Below are 19,130 nucleotides of genomic sequence, written 5' to 3'. Positions count from 1 at the left end.
TCTTCCTGCCACTGTGTCCTAATATAATATCTGATGCTGCTCATGTGAGAATTCTTGAATGCTTAATGTTGAATTCCTGAATCGTTGGGTCTCTTAATTAAAGAGTTTGGTCTAGACCTGCTCTTTATGTAAAGTGTCTTGAGATAACACTATTATGAATTGGCGCTATATAAATAAAGATAGATAGATAGATAGATAGATAGATAGATAGATAGATAGATAGATAGATAGATAGATAGATAGATAGATAGATAGATAGATAGATAGATTGATTGATTGATTGATTGATTGATTGATGATGTGAGCATCCACACTGATGAATAATAACAACATATGTTGTTGTTGTTATAGTAGTGGTGTAGACTCTGCCATCATAATTCACCATAATAATCACAATAATTTTTTAAATAACCTATTCATAGTCAATGAATGAATGAATGAATGAATGGATGGATGGATGGATGGATGGACTGACCAACCGACCGACCAATCAATCAATCTTTATTTATATAGCGCCAATTCATAACAGTGTTATCTCAAGAGAGACCCAACGATTCAGGAATTCAAAATAGTGTATAGTAGTAGTAGCAGCTGTGTAGTAGTTGCAGTTATCTTTCTTGGTGTGGATGGCCCTTAAGGCTCTAGATTAGTTTAAATCATTATCAATCAAAGTTAAACCTGATGATGGCACTCCCTGAAGAGGCAGGAAATCAAAGTTCACAATTCATCCTGAGGGGAACATAAAGGACTGAACAAAATGGCACAACAATCCATTCAATAGCTGATAACCATTTTCCAGAGCATATATTCTATTTCAAGACACCAATTACTTCTAGCTTGGCCAGGCCACTATGAAAAGTTCATGTTAATTTGAAACGAAATGAAAGATAGCAATTTATTGATAAGGATGAATTGCGTCATGCAGGGAAGTGTCGGCTCTCTGCTGAGCTCCATATTGCTCTGAAATAAAGTGAACAAAAACAAGGGCTACCTGAATGGTGAGGATTCAGTCTGAAATACAATGGTATAATTTGGAAAATGATTGGTATTAATGTAAAGTACTGTAAATGCTCATTGAAAAGCTGGTGATAATGGCTGAGTCTTAAATGATAGTGGACAATGTGAACAAATAAAGGCCAATAGCCAACTAAGACTGAGTAAAAAATACAGTGAGGTGGTAGCATTTTCTGTAGCCTGACAGCATTCGGCATAATGTAGATTTCGACAGCACTAATTCCATCAGTACAACAGTCATACTCTTTTCCGTCCTCTTGATCTAACACTTAACCCTGATGTTTTTATGTCAAAAGCCTACCTATACAGTAAAGGGAAGGCTACAATACTGTTGATATGAAAATTCAACATCGTTCAGGGAAAGCAAAATGGCATACCTGATGTACATTAATGCATTGTGTGCTGTGGAAATGGGCATTATACTGAATTCATCAACACAAAAGGTAAACATGGAGGAAGCGTTGAGTTTGTATGAACTAGGGAAGAGGGGAAAATAGAAATGAAGACTTGTCTCTAATAAAGACGCAGCTCTCTCTCTGACTGAGCTACATAGAAGTTGAAAATGAATGGTGTACACAGTTTTTAATTATTGGACCGAAAAAGGAATAACACTGCTGTAGTCCTTTATTACTGATATCAATTTATCGTATGGAGAATTGTGCCTGTGGTTGGAGCCAGAGGGCGATTATCACTTCCCCAAATCCACTGTGATAAAGAACTAAGCAGACTAACATATTTGTTGAATATTTCATTGACAATCACACAGAGAAATAGCCTAAGTAACAATTTACATGTGTTCTTCTTTAGCGGTCTCTCTTGGGGTGTGGAAGTAAACATTCAGCAGCTGAAATCACAATGCAGGGAGCTCCATATATTTTTTCCATTTCCATTTACCAAAAGATGGTCACACTAGACGTGGTCCATGTGATTTTGGAAATATATTTCTACTCCTGCAGGAATCACATCGCTGTCTGTATTCCCTTCTTATTCAATGCCCACTGTAACTGGCTACCTGGGTAAAGGTAATGAATGATTCCCCTAGAATCACACATAAGAGATGATTCCATAGCAGTCTTCCATTGTCCGACGTTAGCCGTGCCAGTTCTTATCAGTAATATTGTAGTTTACAATAGACAACGGTCTATTGTATAATTCCAACCAGACTCAGCATCCTCATCCATCCAACAGAGCACTGGACCAGTAGCAGCAACGACTACATCCAGACTGTGGAGTGACTGTCCATCAGCGTGGAGGGTGGTCAACAATGGCAGGATTTACAGGTAGAGGAGGGTGAAGAGGAGACAGAGGAGAAAAGTAGGAGAGAAGGCACACATTTGATTTTCCATCCTCTTCCTCAGCAGACCTGTTAATGGTAGAGAGAAGAAGTTGTAAATATTACTAGTTACACCTGTACTTTTCATACAATAGTGCATTTCCAACCACCTGATTTTATTTTCAATTTGCACATTACAGTGCTTGACAGAAACAAGTTGAAATAACACAAAAACGTTTTTATGCTTTGCTGATGTTGCACAGTTGACAGATTGCTAAAAACTAAATGAGACCAAGTGCGATGGAAAGTTGATTTATGACAAGTCAAAATGTCCAACCTAATTACTGTTGGTGATTTTTGATCTCTTTTCAAATTGCAACTGAAAATGCCAGTTATGTATGGAACCACAGTTCTACGATTCAAAAAGACACACAAAAAGTTTTACCTGCATTTCCTCCATTTCTTGCAATAAAGAAAAATTATGATTTATGATGTCAATATTTATTATTATTTGCTATATAATTTGTGGCCTTTATTGTCTTGATAGGGGGCACTAAACTAGGATTGTCCTTCCTGAAAAAAAAAATTCAAGTTTGAATGAAGGAGGACTCACATACACATTGTTGAAATTAATTCAAATGCACCTCCTGTGGCCTAATCCGAAACTGAATGTTGTAGAATTCATAGACATTCGTCATACTTCCAATCTAGAGCATCTTGCAATTTGATGTTGTTCTTATCTGACAAAGTAGTTTCCATCAGTTGTTCTCACAGGGGATTATATTCCACACGAACACCACCTAAACCGTGCACGAATGGAGTTATTGACAGGACTGAGACCTCACGGCCAGAGATTGCTTTTATTGTGGCTGGAGATTTTATCAACGCCAGTCTGAGATATCACCAACACTTGAGCTGTCCTACACGGGATGGAAGCATACTCGGTAAATCAGATCACATCTCAGTTCTGCTTCAGCCTTCCTATAGGCAGGAACTCAAACGGGACAAAGTGATGACGAGGGCTGGTCTGACCAGTTAGACTAGACGTTATATCAATTTAGAGTGGTGTTTCAGACTGTATTTCAGGACAATGGATGCAGCCATTCACTACATTAACAACGAGTGACCTACCAAGGATTACTGTACAGACATTCTCAAATCAGACTCCCTTGGTTAACGGTGAAGTCTTCCAAATTGTAAGGATTAGTCTGTGCTTTCAACTTGGAAGTACAGAAAGTCCAGGTATGCCCTCCAAGTTCATCATCAAGCTCAGAGACCTGGGCTGGACACTAGATCCTGAACTTCCTGTTCGGTAGACCCCAGGCTGTGCAGACAGGCACCACCACATTCCTCCATCTTGACTCTCCACACTGGTGCCCCTCTGGGCTGCATGCTCAGCCTACTCCAGTGCTCCCTGTTCATGCACGATTGTGTTACCACCCACAGCCCAAACACCAACGGTCAAAGATCTGATCACTAGCAGAGTTGAGATGGCCTACAGAGAGGAGGTCACCAGGACACTGGCACTGATACACTTTACCTTTACACTACCTTTAGTTACAGTTAGTATCTGTTTACATCTCAATTTAAGCATTCATTACAGCTGCGTATACCTGCACAGTACACATAATATATTCATTTTACTGTATACATTACAGTTCATTCACATTCACATAGCTTCATTGTGTGTGTGAAAGAAAAGTCTCCTCCAACTTAGATTCCTCCTGAATGAATGATGTGTGAATGAGGATGTGATGGAAAAGTCAAAATGACCAGAAAGGTGTTATACAAATACAGACCATTTAGCATTCATTTGATCATTGTTGCACACCTGCTACCACAGTATTATATTCTCTTTTATTCTATATATTACATTTTAGTCTTGTATTTTAACTTTTGCACTACTCTGTGTAATGTATTACATTATTTTATACTTTACCTTTACTTTTTTCTTTTTTATACATGTCTTATACATTGTTGGGGGGAGCTAGAGATTCAAGATATTTATTGCCAGTAACTGCTTCACTGTAGTTATTGTACATATGACAAAAAAAATAACTTGAGCCAATCCAAAACCCCTCCAAACATGACCTCTTAGATGCTATGGTACCTTCCTAATTTAACTTAATTTCTCATGTGTTACAAAGATAACATCAATAGCTGAAAAAGCATCCTGACGTTACTTTTTTCATTAAAAAAGGGAATAAACCAATTCTTACTAGCATGACATGGCCTCTCACCTTCTGGTCAGCCATTATGCTGTTGGCCTGCATTGGAGCAGGATGTCCACTGAGCAGACCCCCTCCAGGCCGGTCATGTTCACAGAAGATAGTCCCATTGATGTAATGAAAGCGATCACCAGGGACGAGGCGGTTCCTGCAGGTCGCACAGGTAAAACACTTGGAAAAAAAGAGAGCAATGGTGTCATCTGTAGTAAAATATTTTCAAGTTATTATCACGATACGCCCACTGATAACAGCATGATGAAGTGATGACGTAATCTCTGTATGTGATTCGATTAGATAATCTAACTCACCTTAAGGTGGTAAACGCTTCCTTGAGCTCGCATCACCATCTCACTAGCAGGTATTGACTGTCCACAAGCACTGCAGGCTCCACTATGTCCAAACAGCCTGTAAATACAACCGTGGCACTGGTCTGTTACTATCAGTAGCAACATTAGCATAACATAGACTCACTAATAGATATTTTTGCCTCCAAATGTACCCAACCATGCCCAAAAGAATTCACAAATTAAATTTGCATAATGTTTTTGACAGGGGATTAATCATTTCATGTCTGTTGTGATTTATTTTGTGCTAAGATGTCAGTGTCTACGTCCAGGAAGTAGTGTACTCAGCCATATTTTGGTGAGACTATGAATGGAACATATTGAGTCAATGTATGGACAGCGGAGTCATGGAATGAGAGGCAGGAGAAATCTAGTGTAACTGACAGGGATTCAAACAGACCATCTGCTGTTCTTTGTAACGGAGGAAACTACAAACCTTTTTACAGCCATTTTGCAAGCCTGGGGAGAGTGGCTATTTAATAATAACATGTGTCACCTTAAAAATACATTTTCCAAATCTACATTTAATAATATAATAATTCAAATTTGGAAAACTATTTGTGGAACCTGTAGCTCTTCTGTAAAATGACTCCAGGGAGGTGAAAACATTTTCAACAGTTTTGTCTTGCAGGCACCTTAGCCAAAACTGGCTGTAAACAGATTTAGCTTTAGCTCATTTAAATCAAGCAGTAGCTACTTTTCTCCTGGGGTGAACTTGATGAAGCAGCTTACTGGACATGAAGTAACATATATTATCTCCTGCAGGCACTTACATGACAAGCTGGTCAGTGATTGCCTGATAAACCCTGGCATCAAGCATTAGCAGGGACACACAGGCTGAACTGACCTGAAGCAGAAATGACTAAATTGCTCTCTTTTACCAAATTCTAAACTGGTGTGCAGTGTTTTGGCATCTGCCTAGCCCTCACACTCATGGATTCATTACTTAAACAGCTTTTCCTGGATATTTCAACACCTCATCTATACTTGCAACAACACACCAACAGCAACACAGACGTTTGTGTTGATTTAACATAGTGCTGTTTTCGATCCAAATGATCACATCTCTGCACTCAAATGCACACGAGTGAAACACAGAACACATAGCATACTCAGCTTCAGCTCACTTAAACTTTTCATTGGTTTCACTGGTTGGTGCAGGGTATTGGCTTTGCAGAATACACTTCAGGTTCACAAGCCACACCAAAGGGGTCATGTGAGTCTGCCCCCCCTGCATGCATGGCCCTCTCATGGAGACACAGAAACAAGAAACCAGACTAAATGCTGGCACATAGTCAGGACATGTGAAAAGGCTTGGGAAGTGGAGGAAAGAAAGATGAGAATCATTAACAATTAACTGTTATATAGCACGATGAACAGTCGCTAGCCTTAAACATGTGATGTTTGATCTCTTTTAAATCCCTTGGACATTAGGCATGCAAATGTGTGTTGTCATTACTAACAAGCTAAGGTTATTTTGAAATTATCTTCAGTTCACAACCCCAAAACGGGTAACCCCCTTGACCAAGGAGACCTTGTGATAAGAAACATTGGCACTGCCTCAATTGGGGATTTTTCTTTGTCTTGGCCACCAATGAAGTACCCAGTCTGTCCTATTTGTTACACCATTAACTTCAGCCACCTGATTTCCCGTTCCACACCTCTGCAGCTGCAATGCCGCCTGCTGCATACACCTAACGTCACCCAGCCAACTAAGTGACACTCGTGGAGAAGCAAGTATACACCTCAGTGATGGTGATGAATCTGGTCTGGCTCAAGCTTTAGTCTGAAATGTACTTTCCATATTGTGGCTTACATGCAGTCAGTTTACATATTCATTATATCATGATTATGTCTCATCAAGTTTGTTAAGTTTAGTTCATGAGTATTGTATTTCCTGTTTTATTGTGTTTTATTTATGAACTTTTCCCTCTTGGTTCAGGCCCCTTGACTTTCAGCCCTCGTGTGTTTCCCGCTCCTGTGATTGTCTGCCCCGCCCTGATTGTCTCCACCTGTGCCCCCTCCCCTGGTGTATATATTGTCTGTGTTTCCTCCTTTCCTGTGCCAGATCGTCCTGTGTCCTTGTGTCGAGTGTTCCAGCATCTTATCAATCAATCAATCAATCAATCAATCTTTATTTATATAGCGCCAATTCACAACAGCGTTATCTCAAGACGCTTTACATGAAGAGCAGGTCTAGACCAAACTCTTTAATTAGAGAGAGACCCAATGATTCATGAATTCAAAATTAAGGATTCAAGAATTCCCACATGAGCAAGCATCAGATAGTCATTTAGTATGTTGTTGAGAGTGTTTGTCTATTCAGGTTAGTGTTTGTCAGTAAGTATTTTTGAATTGTGCCTGTTTTTGGTGCCTTGTCTTTGTTGATCTTGTTCAACAATCATTTTTTCCTATCTGTTTGCCTCGCGTCAAGCATTTGAGTCCATCTTCTTCTGTGTGCTTCTGGTCATAACATTTGAGTCCCTTAGCTGGGTTTTACCTGACTTGAAGTTGTACCTGAAGATCTCACTCTTGGCTGAGTACCAAGAGAAGTGATAAGCGGATTCCTGAGACTGTATCGCTGGAGAAATAGTCTGATTAATGCTATACTTTGCCCTAAACTAAGGTAATTTTCCCTATATTGGGTTGAATGTGGAAATACTGCTTAGTTGTACTTAATTGTGCAGAAGTTCATCATAGTTATTGTCTGTTACTGGCACTGCTGTATGCCATGGTTAATGTGTAGCCATAGCAACCTCATCCTCATGTATTTGCTGTTTACACCTATACACACCTGGACCATTCTGGCTTTTCTGGGGGTTTTTTGGTTTTCAATACAGTCCATCGCAAATATATACAGCAACAATTTATGCACGTTTTGGGAAAAAAGCACAATTCTCCATCAAAATTCCTGCAGTTTTATGCAACAGCCCGAACCAAAAGACCACATTAAACAAATGCTGACACACATGAAACCTAATAGAAGAAGTCAGCTTTGTGTTCTTTGGCTCAGCCCAGCCTCTGTCAAAGGCTGGAAGCATGTCAGCACCTGAACTGCAGCAGCTGGAATTTTAATAGGAATCCTCTGCCATCATTACAACCTCTTGGCCTTTGATACTACTTGACCAATTTGGGTGCCCCTCTCTCTTTCTCTCTTTATTTCAGTGACTGCATAGGCTAATGATTTTTCTATCTTAATCCAAACAGTAATTTAATGAGCACACCTGAGAGGATTCCTGTTCTCCTTAATTAACCCCTATTACACACTCACTCCCCCAGGCTCAGTTACATCTCACCCTACTTTACTTGCATGGAGGATGAGAATCTGAGGACCTGACCCAAATCAGACCTTAAGTCAGCACGAACTCATCCTCCTCAGCTCAGGATCCGGTCCCACTAACTTTGCTATGGGTCTTGTGACTGTGCAAAATGTGACTGATTGGACCTGACATACCCACAAGGCCGAAGAGCAGTCTAATAATATCTGCTACACAAGTTGCATTAGTTGACCAAACAAATGCAAAGTGTTTTCATCATGCCACAAACTGTGTCTTAAACTTTTAGAGCGCTGCATCTTGTTCCAGAAGGCAGCCAAGCTGGCTACTGATATTCTCTCGAAATTGGAAGGTCCAGCTGAATTTCACAGTAAGCCTTTATATACATATACAGTTATATAGGACTGCCACTAGCACCACCTGCCCCTCTGGTCATTACCTTTGCCCTACTGCTAACAAAGATCGCATGCATTGCTTAAGCCAACTTATCAGTAAGAGGAGACAAATCTAGTGGCGGGAAATCTAAATTTGTCAGTTATGCCAAATTCATGCTCTCTCTCACTCAGCCCCACAGTAGCCCTAACCTGGCCTCATTAAAGTAGGTAGCCAACCTAACTTAAGCATAGCAAGCTATGGCCACAATATGCAATGGAGTTGCTGTAGCTGTTTCACCTCTGGATGACCAGTAGAAAGGTGCTCAGTTCTGTCTATTCAAAAATAAGTAATACTAATGGAGGCATGAGCACTGTGCTGGTAATGACTGTTATGACAGTAAAGCAAACTGTTGGCAATTTCGCTACCTTCAGTATGTTTCACCACAGTTTATAGTAAATATAGTACAGTCCTAACAGACATGTTTGGAGCCCTGACAACAAAAACAAGAAAAAAAACTTTTTGCTGTGTGTATTCAAAGACAAAGTGAATAAGAGATGAAATGCATCATTGAATATTATTCATATGCCAACACTCAAGAAACATTAAGTACAGTGACAAACCAAACTGATCACAACGGAGCTGTGATTCATTACTGGAAAGCAAAGTCCACAAAAGTGCTCTAACGTCTTGAACGTACTGCTTGACCGTGCATCCAGTGGACATGAGGGGAAAATGAAGTGAAGCGGAGTGCCAGTTGGACAGAGACTACACTGGCAGCTGATCGGAGCCCAAACAGCCACATCCTGTGGACATTGGGGCTTATCCACTTTTTATAAAAACATATGAATTTAATCAGGGGCACGTTAATATGCATCTGAATAAACATCTGTATTGCTGACTGATTTTACTTGTGGACTCAATGTGGTATTTTTTTCAAAGCACAGCAGACCTTTCATGATTATAAATATATATCTTATTGCAGATCGTGGTGTAATTTGTATCGTGAGAGATTTATTTATTGCATGAGAGGTCCTGAAAAGCCACTGGATTTTTACTGGCTTGATAGACAAAGCCTGCTGTGTCTCTGGTTCTCAGCAGGCCTTGAGCTGCAGCTTTCCACATCTAGCCCTGTGTTTGCCCTGGAGACGTGGGCACCCACAAAATCCCCATCTATGTTACACCAATCTGCTACATAGAACACAGGCTCAAGCTTGGTGTTCATCTGGTTCGATAGGTGCAATACAGCAACTGTCTACTTACACTACTGGAAATGAGAAGACCACAAAGTGATGGCAGGTCTCACAATTCTGTCGTTTATTAGTTTCCAAAATTGGTGTGATCTGCCAACTTTTCCACCTCAGTAAAATGTTAAACTTTTTGATCAAATCTTAAGTGTTGTTTGAGTTTGAAGACTTTTGGTGCATCAGTTGTTGTCCCTTTTCTGGCTGCTCCCTTCTGGGGTCACCACTGGGGTTTTTTACACTGACGCAACCCTCACCCATTTTTGGTAGCCGGGACTGGGAGGTAGTCGAACCCAGGTTCCCCAGGCCGATGGCATGCGCAATTATCCACTGCGCTACCGGCCGGATACACTTTTGGTGCATCAGTTGATTATGTTTAATCATGACAAATCTTATTTCTTCAAAACTTTTTGTGTTTCTTAAAGTGTAAGCTCGTAGAGAATTGGTATAATGAATTAATACATAGAGGCAAATAACACTGGAGCTGAAATGATCACCAACTAGTTTAATAATTGATTGTAATTTTTTAAGCAAACACTTCCAAGTTCTAGTTTATCAAGAGTGAGAATATGCTGTTCGTTTTTGTCTTATGTGATAGTAAAATGAATAGTTTGTGTTTTGGACTGCTGGTGGAACAAAGTAACAGAATACAGAACAAAATAAGCAATGAGTAGACATCATCTCAGACTATTCTGACAATTTATTGACAGTTGTCTGCATAGACCATTGGGCTCACCTGACGTAATCGTTCTTGCAGAGGATCATGCCTCCTTTGCTGTAACAGGTGCTGCTGTACTCGCCCAGTTGAGCATGGCAGCAGGAGCATTTGAGGCATTGTGTGTGCCAATACCGCTCCATGGAGAAGAGCAGGAAGCGGTCGGCAATTCGACCTCCACATCCAGCACACGATCTGCTCGCTGCCCCGCCACCACCTCCCATCACTGCCACTGTGGGTGCCTCCACCCTGCTGTTCACCATAGTAAACTGAAGACAGGGCAAGAGAATAATGGAAAGATAAAGAAAAATATTCAGCAGAAACAGTTAGATACATTGCATCCTTAGTTGAAAAGCTCCAAGCACTGCAGTAGCCTATAGTTACTGCAATCTCTAATAGACATGATGTGAAAGAAGAAACATTTGTTTATGGCAGTTCATCGAATGTTACTAAAATTAGTACAGCCCTACCAATACTGGAGTTTCTCATTTCAAAAGTTGTTCATAGGCTTCTGAGAACTTAAGTCAGTGGGCACAAAAAGTAGGTGAAGAAATAGTTATTATTGGGATCAATGATGTAAACTCAAAATATAACTTGCCATGCAAGCCTCTCTACTAAAGCTGACAATAATTAAGGGCTTCAACTCACTCTAATTTTCTTTCATTAATTCATACATTGTTTCCTATTACTCAAATGGCTGCCCCCAGACCTCCATCACCAGCTGAGAAGCTTTTCACTGTGTCATTGTAAACCGAACAACCCATTGTAGCTAGTTACCCCTTATACCCCTTTCACACACATGACCCACGAACAAACAGCACCTAATTAACTAGTTAAGTTGTATGCCACCTAATTAGTTAGACAGCTGGTTTCCTACTGATTGCTAGTTGACTAGCTGGCTCTTTAGCCAGCTTGCAAAAATGGCAGCTAGTTAACTAATTTCTGTTAAGAAACGGAATCATATGTAACTAGCTTAGGAGGCTAAAATGGCGGGACTGCTTATTATGATCAGTCTGATCATGAACGGCAGAGCAGCAAGTCAGCGCTACTCTGATACTCTCAGCTCCAGTGCTGAATGTTAGCAAAGTTTGCTAAACTTCTGCTGAACCACATGCTGGTACAACCTCCTCTACTTTCAGGTGGAGCACTTCCTATTGGCAAGATAGGCGCCAAAATTGTGTCCAGAAAACAAACCAATAACAATATATATTTTTTAAATTTTGACATTATAATCAAATATATGGGAAAATTATTAAAGCTTCATCATCAAGTGATCCAAAGATGAGCAAAAGAACAAAAGCTATTTTGACTGTCTAGGTCCGGCAGGTCCAGTCCTGTCTACTTCTCGGTGTGATTGACTCTTCATATGGCAGAGCTGTCAGCAGCCAATCAGGAGAAATGCACTGTGGCAGACTCGGATGTTATACTGAACTCACTAAAGCATACTTTTTATTTTTCTGACTGTGTGGTGTTTTATACATAAGAGATGATGAACAAGAGCATGAATGCCTTAATCTTACAATTAAAACAAAGACTGGAAGAGTTTAGTGGGTTGCAAGTGCTCTGCAGGTGCTGTGCTGTAACTGGGTACATACTTCTCATAATTGTACGTAAGGTGTATAGAAGGAAAACCATCAGTAATAATACTAATAACTAATAAAACCAAAAAAAATATCAAGCACACAACACATTAAACGAGAATACTGAGGTCACCCAACAACAGATCGGCCTGAAGTGCCAACTTTAAATATCTTGATTTGGGTGCAGTAATAACAAAATGATAAACTTAAACCAACAGTCAAATCAACTTATCACACCTTATCTTCACTAAATCCATATCAAACTGTAAATTTCCATCCATCCATTATCTTCTGCTTATCTGGGGTCGGGTCACGGTGGCAACAGGTCAAGCAGGACACTCCAGACATTCTTCTCCCGAACAACACTTTCCAGCTCCTCCTTGGGTACCCCGAGGCGTTCTGAGGCCAGATGAGATATTTAAACCCTCAAGCGAGTTCCCTTTTCACCACAATGGACTTATTATATATAACTTATAACGGCCACATTACTGCTGAGGCTGCAGCAATCCATCTATCCAACTCGCGCTCCATTTTACCCTCACTTGTGAACATCTCGGCTGCGCCTTGAGATCCTGGCCATGAATATCACAAACAGGATCGGTGATAAGGGGCAGCCTTGGCGGAGTCCAACACCCACTGAGAACGTGTTTGACTTTGTGCCAAGAATGCGGACACAGCTCTCTCTTTGGTTATACAGGGACACATGGCTTGTAGCAAAAAACCCGGTACCCCATATTTCCGCAGTACTCCCCAAAGGATTTGCCAAGGGACATGCTCACAGGCCTTCTCCAAGTCCACAAAGCACATGTGAACTGTGTACCCACCAAGGGTAAAGAGCTGGTCCACTGTTCCATGACCATGACGTAATCCACATTACTACTCTTGAATCTGAGTCCAGCCCCTCTCTAGGAGTTTGGTTCCATAGCTGACTCTGTGCATAGAAGTCAGCCCAACTATATCTTGCTGGTACAGCTCAGCCTCCTGCACCAGCTCTGGTTCCTTCCCCGCGAGAGAGGTGACATTACCAGATCCAATCAATTGGTTTGAAACTTCCTGGTAAAAAGCTTGGGGCTATTTACTTATGGGGGTATAGGAATGTGAAACCCCAACAAGAAAACACACACACAGACACACACACACACTATCAGAAAGTGGCTGTTTTACACCATACAAGTTCACAGTTGTGTCCAACTTAAACAAAACCATACACACTCCTTTTTGGGCCTTTAAATAACTTAATATTACGTCCCAGGAGAAAGCATCTGGCCCAACAGCAAATGTTATAGCTGCTCTATGACACGATGCAGAAGCATACATTTTCTGGAAATGTAGTTTGTTTGATTCAAAGGCTCAGTTCTTTAGCATCTCTCTCAGACATCGTTGAAACCAAACCCAAACATACCGTTAAACAGTTTACAAAAAGTTACTGTTGCTGTTGGTGCAAACAGTGGTACACATACACCATCAGGTAGCATTTACTGTATTTCTGCTTTACTTCATTTTTCCCTTACAAAACTGAACTGATTTCATACACAGCTGGTAATAATACTGCTTTGAATCACACTAAGTACAACCATAGTGTGTGCTACTCAGCAATGAGTCAGCAGCACTGCCTCTTCAGCCGCTTCCATGATTTATAATTAGTGCCAACAACAACATAAAATAATTGCAGGGCTAGATTTCATTTTCCAAATGAGCAACAGCAGCACAATTTGTCCTCCAGAGTGTCTAATTTCAGCAAGGGCATGTTTAGCTTTACGACTAGCCTTCCCACAAGATTATTTGAGATTGCCACAGCTGGTCCTCTGCAGTGAAACAGGCTGCCCTCAATACCCTCATTTTCTACAACAGACACCTGTCTCTAATCAGCCACAGGAACACCATGTTAAGAAGCTCAAGGCTATATTAAAACCACTAACAGCCCCATGCAACAGGACAAAACCTCTCTATTGGGGAAGGCGTATTCATGAATGACATGATCTTTTTAATGACTTGGAAAAAGTGGGCCTAACTATTTTATTCACAACTTAGATTTCAAAATTAAAACACCTGAATCCTGACTTGCTATATACAGAACATTTTCTATTTAGAGATAGAAATCACTTTAAGATGTTTCTGATATTTTGCATTATAGTTTTGCATTTTCCTGATTTTGATCATATTTGGGACATAATGTCTAAATGGAACAGGAGAAACCTGGTTAATCAGCAGTTAAGGATAAATCCTTACCAAAGAATTAGACTACTCAACTTGATTTGCTTTCATGTGCTTAGCAGTAATGGAAGACACTATGGCAACAGGGAAATGTTCTCTGCCAGACTGTCACTTTTTTTGTAGATTAAAAAAAAATCTCATCTTATTTTTTTGTTTTCCTACATTTTAGTTTTGTTCTCCAGCATGTTTGTTTTTCTAAAACCAGGAGAAGGCTTATTCTAATTTCTGCGAGCAGAAATTAGAATACCCACCCATGAAGATACCCATGAAGCCCAGTCATGATCAGGACACTAAAGTCTAGGGTACTAGATTTATACTGAGAACACATGATGTCTTATGTCACCATATGTCTCTATGATCTTGCTGTTTTCCCCATCTATTTCCTGTCTTCAGTACACATCACCAGCCATGAAATCAATTAGTGGGCTGAGTCTGCATAATACAACAGCTTCCACCCCTTTGAAATTAAGTTAAATTATGTATGGATCAAACAGCTCACACACCAACTTGATGCCTGTTTCTACGTTGCCATTTGTCTCTCCTCTTGTCATTCACTTGCAGTTATTACAATCATCTATATGGATCCAAACATCTCTTCTGGATATTTGACAGGTGGTTTCTAGCAGAAGGAGTCAGGCTGTCCCATGCTTAGACATATAATGAAGTGTTAAGGGGAAAATGCAGCAGTCAAGGTTCAGCAAAAGACAATAAGAGGCCTAAATTAAAGAATCCTTAAATCCTTTCAAAGTAACTGCAACATGGACACTATCGACGTACTGTTATATAAATATTAAATAAATATTCTTGGCTACATGTGAAACTAATTGCAGAGGAGCAGCCAAAATAATCACCATGAGAAGTTTTAGGATCTCTGCCAAATAGCTATCTGATTAATTCTTATCCAATTAAAATGGAAATCCTGCATTTAATCATCTTCTGAAATGCAACCAGTGATATAGATATTTCAGTGTGAATGCAGACTAGGAATGCAGGCTATCTAGAGAATGTAAAGCTTCAAAAATAAGTAGTCCATTTTAATATTCCGTTGAATTTGACTGGAGTAGACAAAAATCACACAAGAAGACAATACACAGTGCACAAGGACATGGTTGAATACATAGAAAGCACTGCATTTCATTCTTCTTACTTTAAGAGCCTAATGACTATCTCAAGGATATTAACAGATTAAAATCAATATAGGCCTTCTTCTGTCACTGTTGGCACATTTACTGGAATGGAAACTATGTATATAAAAATGGATTTATTCATTATTATTAAGTAACACCTGTCCTTTTCTTCCTATGACAAGTCAAAATGTCTGCTGTGAAAATGGCCTTTTCTCAAAATGAGCTTTTACTTGGTAAGTTTAGAGCTTAGCCCTCTCTTGTCTACATCTCAGGAGGTAGGGTGTTACATGCAACAAAGGTGTCGGGGTGTAGTCGAACCAGTGATGTTGAATCAAACCAGTCCCCGACCAAGGCAAGTCTGTTTGACAAATGTTTCTTTTGCAGTCATAGAGTAAAAAACATTGGGACATTAAAAGCCCTTTCCGTCAGAAGAATCAGTCACACAGTGGTAGGTCGGGCAGTGAGATTAGCAGTGATATTATGGAATGTGCTCCTTTTATTTATTTATTTGCTCATATTTATGTACATTCTTCACTTGTATAATATCGTATTACTAAATTGTATAACTGAATTATTAAATATTATTAAGTAGTACTAAGAGGTGAGAAACTGAGCAAGATTTGAACTTCCCTCTCAAGCTTTCCAATACGGCAAGACTTTCGCTCAGCCTGTGACCATCAGGACACTTTAGCCTCTATGTAAATACAGTGTGACGACATGACACTCCAAGTGAAGCTCCACACTACCACAGTAACATACCGAAGAATATTCAGTGCTACGCTAGGATTTATGCAATGATTATTAATGACTAAGTAAGATGGATAAATGAATGAATACAGTTTCACTTAGACAACATGCTCTCAGTGGCCTTCCCTGTTAAAATAACAGTTAAATATAAAATGTTAAAGTGAACTCCTGTATAATCTGATATTGCTGATGACAACTGTCTAACTTGACTGCACCTTTTTGTTACTCCCCTCACAAGTTCTAAGCCCCACTGACCTGTCTTTAAGAGATACCCTCTCCAGGCAAAACAAAGGCTTATGAATTATGAACTACCTGTGTTCTGCCCTGGTAATATACTGAATGATGAAGCAGTCAATTAAAACAGGAGCTGACTAAGACAAATGCAGGTGCACTGCAGTCTGGACACACTGATGAACTGCATGCAGTTTCAGGTTGACAGAGCCAGTAATGGCTCATTTCCCCCAAAATGAATGCTCTCATAATGTAAGCTCCCACAGCAGATTAACTTGACTCCATGACAATAGTAATTGTCTGAAAAGGCTAGGGTTAAAGATCACATATATCATATGTCTTTGTTTCTTTTAGTGTATGTCTAGACAAAGGCTTGTTGGAGGTTGTACCAGGCAGTGGCACTGTGTGACACTCTCCACTCTTTAGAACAAGTGATCCTGAGAATTGTTCTGTCTAATGATCATGTTGAGTAAATAATTACTGGGCGGCTGTGGCAGCTCAGCTGCGGTAGAGTGGGTCGTCCTTCAATCGCAAGTTCGGTGGTTTTGATTTGCTCCTATGGGTCAGCATGTCCAAGTGTCCTTGAGCAAGACACTGAACCCCAACTTGCTCCTGAAGCAGCTTCAGTGTGTGAATGTGTGTGAAAGAATAATCTCCTCCAATTTAGATCCTCCTGAATGAATGATGTGTGAGTGGGTGAATGAGGATGTGATGGAAAAGCGCTTTGAGTGGTCAAAAGACTGACTGAATATATTTGGGCTTTGGACTGCTGGTTGGACTAAAAACAAGCAATATGAAGATTTTCACTCAGGCTCTGGGGAAACTGTTTTCTAACTATAACTGGTTGGAATCAAGCAGAGATTAAAAAAAGAAGTATGCTTTAAAATTTAGGCTGAATTTAGGCAAGACTTAGTGGCAGTCTACAAACTAATTTCTAGCCCATTAGATGCTGAGACGTGGAACTGTGTGAAACCACTTGGGCCAGCTGTTTCATCCAGGAGTTATAATCATCAATCAAAGCATACATACACTAACTAAACCATGCATCCCCAGCACAACAGACACTTCTCATCTGGGGCATAATTAACAAATAACCATAGCTCATACAAGTCAGGGGGAAGCTATCAGGTAAGCAGAGACACCACAGTCTCCAGTACGGCAGAAAGTAATGGTCAGACCACACTCAGGCATATTCACTGTCTTCCAAGACAGTTTAATAAAATACTAGTCACTTTCCTAATTAACACCATCACACGAGTTCCTGTGTTAGAGGTGTTCTCCTTCAAGAGCCGACTACAGCTGCAGTCAAATTATAAAGATGGCCTCTCAGTGCTGTACGACCATGCACATAAAAAATATATTTACATCCATCAAGCTTGAGAAAAAAGTAAAAATGAACAAGGGAAGTCAACAAGCTTGCAAACTTATTTCACTATATTTCCATGTAATGTCCCCTTCCTTCTCTTCTCACTAATACATTTGCTGATATAATAATATGATGACATGTATTCAACTCACCTTATTGCTGTGAACTGTGAAGCCGTTGGAGTGATTTGTTACAGCCTTTCAGTGCCAGATGTTGCAAAAACACCAGTTAACTCTTCAGCTGCTATATTCTCCACGTGCCGCTTTGTCTGCGTAGTGAAACCTACTGTTAGACAGCTTCCCTTCTCCTCTCCTATTAAAAAGCCAACAGCTCACTGACAGCCAGCCCCGTCAGTGTCTGTACAGCCTCTGCCTTTGTCCCTGTACAGAGAACAGAGGAGTCCTCAGTGATATGAACCCCTTTAGAACTCACTCCTCCTGTGACACAGTAAAGGGGGTGTGGCTCCTGCTTCCTGTCAGGATAATGGATGACTGCTGGGGGAGTGTTTTGCCTACTTTTGAATGTTCAAAATAAGTCACAGTCACCCTCTTTGCAGCTTGAAGAACAGCAGTGGCTTGTTTATCTGTATATTACCGTATCTGTATATAATCACCAGAAAGTATTCAGATGATTTAAGCAAAAGTAGCTACACTAAGATGTTATTTTTTTTCTGTATGTGTATCTTATGCAACAAGATGATTTTTTTAAGTTAGGACTTTATATACGCCTTAAATGTAGTGAGTAGAAGTGAAAACATGGAAAAATAAAGATATAAAGTGGAAATACTCAGGTGAAGTGCACATACAACAGTCCACCAGTCCTTATCACATTATATAGTAAATATAAAGTCACCACTACACTGATGAGAGAGAGACCATCCAGAAACACGGGTGCCCTCTTCCCCCCATACCACCACTTGTCAGGAGCCACCTCACTTGACACATGTTCCACTCGTAGGTCACAGAATGACATCTGAGTCAGTTCCATTTTCTGTGAAACAAAGGGTTGAGTTTGAGTTCCACACTTTCAACTCTGTAGTTCCTCTCAGCTCTACGGAACATTTTAGCATGTTTCAGCTCACTGTTTTGGTTTTATGGCCCACAGCTTTACTATTTTGTTACTCACTGCTGGAAGCATCACTTCCTGCAGTAGGTAGCTGTTTTTCACCCAGAAAGTGTCACTGTCCACTACCTGGCCAGCAGAAAACATCAACTATAGCAGATGTAAGAGGAGAGTGAATGTTGGACTTATATTTGTCGGGGGGTCAGAAACATGATATTGCAAAAATGCTAATGCTGCTGGATGTATAAACACATCAGATGATGATTAAAAGAATGAATGTGTTCTGATTTTAAACAACAAGCTCAGATGGATCCGTTAAAGCATAAACAGCATAGTGT

At 40.2% G+C, this 19,130-nt stretch overlaps 1 protein-coding gene across 1 annotated transcript; it reads right to left on the bottom strand.

Moving 5' to 3' along the window:
• Positions 1-1,639: 1,639 nt before the first annotated feature.
• lmo4a (LIM domain only 4a) lies at positions 1,640-18,096 on the bottom strand. Its single transcript, XM_070850673.1, has 5 exons — positions 17,883-18,096; positions 10,487-10,734; positions 4,824-4,920; positions 4,528-4,686; positions 1,640-2,377 (listed from the first exon to the last, which is right to left on the bottom strand). The coding sequence occupies exons 2-5, from the start codon at positions 10,726-10,728 to the stop codon at positions 2,369-2,371; spliced, it is 507 nt and encodes a 168-aa protein (XP_070706774.1). The 5' UTR covers positions 10,729-10,734; positions 17,883-18,096; the 3' UTR covers positions 1,640-2,368.
• Positions 18,097-19,130: the final 1,034 nt, after the last annotated feature.

Source organism: Pempheris klunzingeri, chromosome 19, assembly GCF_042242105.1.
Source record: "Pempheris klunzingeri isolate RE-2024b chromosome 19, fPemKlu1.hap1, whole genome shotgun sequence".
NCBI lineage: Eukaryota > Metazoa > Chordata > Actinopteri > Acropomatiformes > Pempheridae > Pempheris > Pempheris klunzingeri.
This window is presented reverse-complemented; position numbering and strand designations above follow the sequence as displayed.